Source organism: Austrofundulus limnaeus, unplaced genomic scaffold (genome assembly GCF_001266775.1).
Source record: "Austrofundulus limnaeus strain Quisiro unplaced genomic scaffold, Austrofundulus_limnaeus-1.0 Scaffold1190, whole genome shotgun sequence".
In the NCBI taxonomy this organism is placed as follows: Eukaryota; Metazoa; Chordata; class Actinopteri; order Cyprinodontiformes; family Rivulidae; genus Austrofundulus; species Austrofundulus limnaeus.
In genome coordinates this window covers 21,356-28,292 of record NW_013953592.1, presented here as the reverse complement: position 1 = coordinate 28,292, position 6,937 = coordinate 21,356, and the positions used below count along the sequence as shown (strand labels likewise).

Genomic DNA, 6,937 nt, shown 5'->3' with positions numbered 1-6,937 from the left:
GATAGATAGATAGATAGATAGATAGATAGATAGATAGATAGATAGATAGATAGATAGATAGATAGATAGATAGATAGATAGATAGATAGAATCATCTATGTTTAACAAACATTTTTTTCTTCAATAGAATAACTATAAAATCGCAAAATTTGATATGAATAATTATTCTTTAGCTTCCATTGATAAGGGGTGTATCTGAACCTGACCCACATCTGGTACAATTTTTGTTTCTTCTTTTTGTCTGGAAATGTGGAAAAACACACAAATACTGGGTGTATAAATCATAGTATGTGAATAACCTGACCTGTCTGAGAACTTGACAAGTATTAGCTCAATGCATAAAACTTCCTCTTGCGAAGCAAGCAGGTCACATGACGGCCAATCCAGTAATATAGATCACTGGTCTAACTGTTGCCATTTGAATTGATTTATTATTTTTAACTAAATGAAATGATAAAGGAATGCTACAGTTACACGGTTTTAAAAACTGTGGGTTTGACTCTGACCAATCAGTGGCCTGCAGTCTACTTCAGCTCAGTTCTGTTTGGCCTGTCGGTCCTAAAAGCAGATGGGATTGGCCAATGGAAAGGCTCGGAGTCTGCACCGAGTCAACCTGAGAAGGGCAGAGTCCATGGAAAAACTCTATCAAACATTTATGGACAGACCTGAAAATGATTCTAGAAGTGGTACCTATTTACTGTAACTGCTGTTACAGGTGCTTCAACCCAGGACTAAATAAAGGATCTAAATACTTACAGAAACATACTACATCTTCACTTTCAATTAACAAAACTGTAATATATATATATATTTTTTACTTCTGTAAATTCGATTTCATGAATAGGTTAACAAGTAAAACTGGATGAGTCCTACCGTGTAACCATCCATCCAGAGTGAAGCTGCACACCTCGAGCTGCAAATCACACCACACAGATTGTCCATCCTGACTGGACACCTGAACAACATTTGACTCTGTCTTCACAGTCAGTCCACTCTCGCTGTAATGTGTGACTGCACTGCTGCAGTCAGCCTTCACCTGTGGATAAAAAACTTTCATCAGTTTCAGTGTTTGTAAGCCTTGATCTGATGCTGCAGCAGTATCTAAAACACTGCATCCTGTCACAGCCAAGGCAGCACAAACCTGCCCAGTGGACTGAATGTTGATCGTAATGTTCTTCATATGTATCAGGAGGAGGCTGTGGGGTTCTGCATGGAGCAGCAGCATGAATGAGGGGTCACTGCGGACGTCCTGGGCCAGAAGCAGTGGACATGAATCTTTGAGCTCGAACAAGCGACCGTCAAACGTCACCACAAACTGATCAGCCACCAGCAGAGCTTCATCTTTTTGTAAGAAACAAGAACAGACACAGGAGGACAGATTTATTAAACACTGTGTGCTTCATGTCTCTATACTTACGATGTAGAAACATTTCCACAAAAGTTTGGATTTTTTTAAAAGAAAAAGCTACACAAATCTTAAATATGACACCAACAACACACTTAAACATTTTTAAATGAACCAGAAAATAACTCAAGTTTTGAATGACTCAAAAAAATAATAAAATAAAATAAAAACAGATGTGAAGGTGTCAAAAATAAGCACTTGCTAAAAATTATTCTCTATCATCTTCATTTTAAGCTGATGGGCAATTGTGTGCATGTGTTTTTTTTTTACTAAAACATCACATGAACCATTGGATGGATCATAATGACACTCTTTGAAAGTTATTCTTAAATATACTGAATTTCTATAAATGTTTAACTTTTGGAGTAAAGTCAAACTCTGTCAGAAAACCATTCATAAGATGAAAATATATATTTTTAAAAACTTTAGGTTGTGAATATATTTGATACATAATGTTGTCAAATTATTCAAAAAGACCAAAATCACCAAATGTTTACTTTTACTTTCGTTGTCACCAATCATAATTTTGTGACTTTGTGGGACTCTCAAAGCATTAACAAAGAGAGCTGTGCACCGACTCTGCACTACTAATCAATCAGTGCTTGTTTATGCTAGCTCAGTTTGACCCGTTTTTTAATTCACATGTGTTGAGATGAAAACCTGAACATATTTAAGTAAATCATAGCCAGGACAAAAAGTGTCAGATTTTCAAAGACTTGTGCTGTTTGTGACATGATTTGACGTGAAATATAAGCTGTTTTCTGACAGCAGGTGATAACTGTGTTTCAGAGGGAAAAAAAACAGAGGAAAAGGAGAAACTGATGCCTTCACAAAACAAGGCAGATATGTCAGGAGAAGAATATTGCATCTTCTCTCTCGCACTGATGAATGACACTGCTGACAATCAACATTTACAGTTTGTCTCCCATCACCCACTGGAACACAAGTTAGGGGTCGTCAGGACTCTAGACCACAGAGCAGCCAATGTCCCCACAAACACAGGAGGCAGGGGGAATGAGAAGTCACACACAAGACAGGCCCTGGAGCAGTACAGTTATCCTGACTGGGCTTTTCTCAAAGCAGACAAGAAACCCAAACAGGACACAAATGAAGACCTCAAACCCAGACCCAGACTAGTGGTCATTCGATTTGTTGCAGGAATTTCAGAGAAACTGATACGTTTATTCTCTAAACATGACATCCCAGTGAATTTCAAACCCCACAACACATTATGGCAAAGACTGGTCCACCCCAAAGATCCGGTCCCTCTGCAWAAACAGAGTAATGTGTAAAGTGCAAGGAGGACTGTGATTAGTTACACATAAGGGAAACAAATGGTAAATGGACTGTACTTGCCTTTCTATCCAACTAGGATACTCAAAGTGCTTCACACTACATTCTACACTCATTTACCCATTCACTCAGCACTCTATAAGATCTCACTACAAAGCTAACATGTACAATCATCTATGGAGACTAATCAGTGCCAATCACATTCATACACTGATGAGACACACATCAGACGCATTAGTGGTGAAATGTCTTGCTCAAAGACACAACAACAGAGACAACTGGAATGGGGGATCAAACTGGTGACCTAACAGCTCCAGGACAAACCCCCTAAACACACTGCCACAGCCACCCACACAACACAGCCACTGTTCAGAAGAATGGGCCAGAACAGATGAGCAATATCATCAGGCCAGGACTCTACAGTTAACACTCATCTACAGGTCAGGACTCTACAGTTTACACTCATCTACAGGTCAGGACTCTACATTTTACACTCATCTACAGGCCAGGACTCTGTTGTTTACACTCATCTGTGTGTCAGGAATCTACAGTTTACACTGATCTATAGGCCAGTACTCCACAGTTTACACTCATCTACAGGCCAGGACTCTARAGTTTACACTCATCTACAGGTCAGGAATCTACAGTTTACACTCATCTACAGGCCAGGACTCTACAGTTTACACTCATCTACAGGTCAGGACTCTGCATTTTACGCTGGTCTACAGGCTAGGACTCTGCAGTTTACACTCATCTGCATGTCAGGAATCCACAATTTACACTGATCTATAGGCTATACCTCTACAGTTTACAGTCATCTACAGGCCAGGACTCTACAGTTTACACTCATCTAAGGGCCAGGATTCTGCAGTTACACTCTTCTACAGGCCATAACTCCACAGTTTACATTCATCTAATGGCTAGGGCTCTGAAGGCTTCACTCATCTACAGGCATGGAATTTGCAGTTTACACTCATCTACAGTCCAGGGGTCAGATTTATAAAAGATTGCGTGGAAACTATCCTAAAAATGAACGTATGGCCAAAAGGCGAAAATGGCATACGCAAAAAAAAAATTCTGATTTATAAAACTGTGCGTGTTTCTGCGCACCTTCCCTTTATAGATCACAGCCGCACTTCAGAGTTTGAGCACAAGGTCCCGCCTCAGGTTCTACCCTCTACATGCCCACACTCAACCATATACAGTCAATGCAAAGTACCTCATGATTGTTGAGATGTATTTAAATCTGATCAATGTCAAAAGAAGCAAATGGCTCAGAATCGCGCTCCGTCATGCGTCTGGAGGATGACAGATGCTGACAGCTGCTCAAGTGAACAGAATGTCTGTAATTGACTCAGATTTTCCCTCATTTTGCAGGTTTACAGACGTTTAGAGTAATCTAATGATTTTTTTTATCAAAAACGCAGATTCAAATTAATTTTCTCTCAGAGCCTGCAAGACAATAAAAACAATAAAAATAAAATTAAGTAAGTCAGATAAAATTAGAAAAAAGTTCACCGCTCTTCGCCCCCATCCTCCCTCAAGTTTTATAACATCCACACTGGCGAGGGTGGGTGCGCCCTGCGAGAACCCAAAGCGTGACTTTTGCTGTCATGCTGTTGAAATGTCTCTTGTCAGGGAGGGGTCTGTGGGTCAGGGTCATGAGGAGGAAGCAGATGAATGGAGATGTGTGAACTTTTTAAGATTTAAGTTTTTTCATTCAAAGGTCCTAATGGCTCAGTAGCAGAAACATAAATATTACTGTTAAGAAAGCTGATGATAAAGCTGAATAAAAATCTAAGTCTGATTATGAAGTGAAATTAAATATCTGACAGTGATCATTACACAATGTGGCTATAATTCTTCACTCACCATCTGTGTTGCAGTTTCCCATCTCCAAAATGAGTGTACGCATGGGTCAGAGCTGGCATGAGGCACCGCACATTTTCACGTCAAGTTTGGATTTTATAAATCACAACCTTGGCATGAAAAGTGGCATATGCAAGTTTTTYGGCTCTTTTGTGCGTACGCAAGCGTTATAAATCCGACCCCAGGACTCTGCAGTTTACGCTCATCTACAGGCCTGGACTCTGCAGTTTGCACTCATCTACAAGCCAGGCCTCTGCAGTTTACACTCATCTACAGGCCTGGCCTCTGCAGTTTGCACTCATCTACAAGCCAGGNCAGGCCTCTGCAGTTTACACTCATCTACAGGCCTGGACTCTGCAGTTTACACTCATCAACAGGTCAGGATCCTGCTGTTTACACTCATCTGCAGGTCAGGACTCTGCAGTTTACATTCATCTACAGGTCAGGACTCTGCAGTTTACACTCAACTACAGGTCAGGACTCTGCAGTTTACATTCATCTACAGGCCAGAATTCTGCATTTTACACTCATCTACAGGCCAGTACTCTGCAGTTTACACTCATCTACAGGCTGGCGGTCACTCTTTCCAGGATGAAGATGTTCTCATCCTTGTTAGAGAGGAATGTTGGTTTGAGAGAGAAGTAAAAGAAGCTATTTTTGTGAAGAAAAACCYTCCACGACTAAACACAGGTGGAGGCCTCTGTGMCCAGTTGTTCCCCTCTTACAATGCTGTTKTTGCAAGTATGACTCAGCTCCCTGTGAACAACAGGTGATGATCAGAGCCCCAACAATAGTCAGCTGATGGTGCGCATGATCCTCTATGAACAATAGGTGATGATCAGGGCACTAACAATATATTGGTAGGCTGATGGTCCACTTTTGTATGTGAAAAAACAGTTTTGATTGTCATTGTTTAACTTATTTGCCACCATGTGGAGGCAGTACTTACAAGTTTACCCGAAAATCCTGAGACTGAAAAATTTCTTGTAGGAGAGACAAAACATTTCATTAAAATTTCTCCAAAATGCTTAAAGCCTCATTTAAATGTGAGCAAAATGTTCCAGCACGAAGACACACTGTTTGGTTGTCAGAACAGTTTAAAGACAAAGAAAATTACTGTACATTTGAGAATTTAATGTGTGCAAAATGCTTGTTTACAGCCACAAAAAATGCAATCTGTTGAATCTGTGTGAGCATGTGCCGAAACTCTCTCCTACTGAACACATCATGAAGATCAGATTCAGACCATGCTGACCACTAACTGATGAGCTGCTCAAATCATCAACAATAACTACAAAGTACTCCTTAGTTTCTAATCCTTTTTCATTACAGTTGGAAACAACTCGTGAAAAGTGCGGTGTGCAAAAGTATTCAGCCCCCTTTTCCTTGAGTGCAACCAATTGCATTCAGAAGTGGTCTGATGACTGCTAATGACACAACAGAGTCCACCTGTGTTAATCTAATCTCAGTACAAATACAGCTGCTCTGTGACAGCCTCAGAGGTTGGTTCAGAGAATACTGAGGAGCAAACAGCATCATGAAGTCAAAGAACACACCAGACAGGTCAGGAGTAAGGTTGTACCAGGAAGCAGACATTTACAGTGAGTCAAATGGTCAAAAACTAATGAATGGAGATAAAACAGATGTTATGCATGGTGAAATCTGACTGGAAAAAACGTTGGAACTTTAACCGGGACAGATTTGTGYATAAATAATGTTGAGTGACGGGTCTCCGATTTTTTTTCCGAACTGTAGGCTACAGTGGGAAGAAACCACATGCAGTGGCGCATACCGCCAAGAGCTTGGCACGGTGTGTCTCAGGAGCTATGAAAGGTGTGTGCAAAAATGAACAATGAACAACCAAGTGACCCAAGTGACCATGATGAAGCCTTAAATCTACAAGGTCTGATCTTACAGGCCGAACATGGAGAGCACTGATCAGAGATGCTGCCAAGAGGCTCATGGTGAGTCTGGATGAAATGCAGAGATTACCAGCTCAGCCGGGAGGGAATCTGTCCACATTAGTCATGCACTGCACAAATGTGGTCTTTATGGAAGAGTGGCAAGAAGAAAGCCATTGTTAAAAGAAGACTATAAGATGTCTTGTTTGCAGTTTGTCAGAAGTCATGTTGGGGCCACAAATATGTGGAAGAAGGTGCTTTGGTTAGATGAGACCAAAATTTAACATAAGTAAACACTATGTGTGGCAGAGAATTAAACTGCACATCACTCTTAACACATCATTCCCACTGGGTCTGAATACTTTTGCACAACACACTTTTCACTTTTTAAATCATGTATACAACCCCTGTCAAAAAGTATGGAATCACCAGTCTTGGATGAGCACTCATTCAGACATTTCATTCTGTA

General features: G+C 40.6%; 1 protein-coding gene across 1 annotated transcript in view; it reads right to left on the bottom strand.

The window, feature by feature from the left end:
- The window catches only part of LOC106534493 (uncharacterized), a gene marked incomplete at both ends in the record, with an annotated part of 32,558 nt that overhangs the window by 4,359 nt on the left and 21,262 nt on the right, over positions 1-6,937 (bottom strand). Inside the window, 2 exon segments of the mRNA XM_014031147.1 lie at positions 874-1,036; positions 1,142-1,341. Of these exon segments, the coding sequence (XP_013886601.1) occupies positions 874-1,036; positions 1,142-1,341 (363 nt within the window).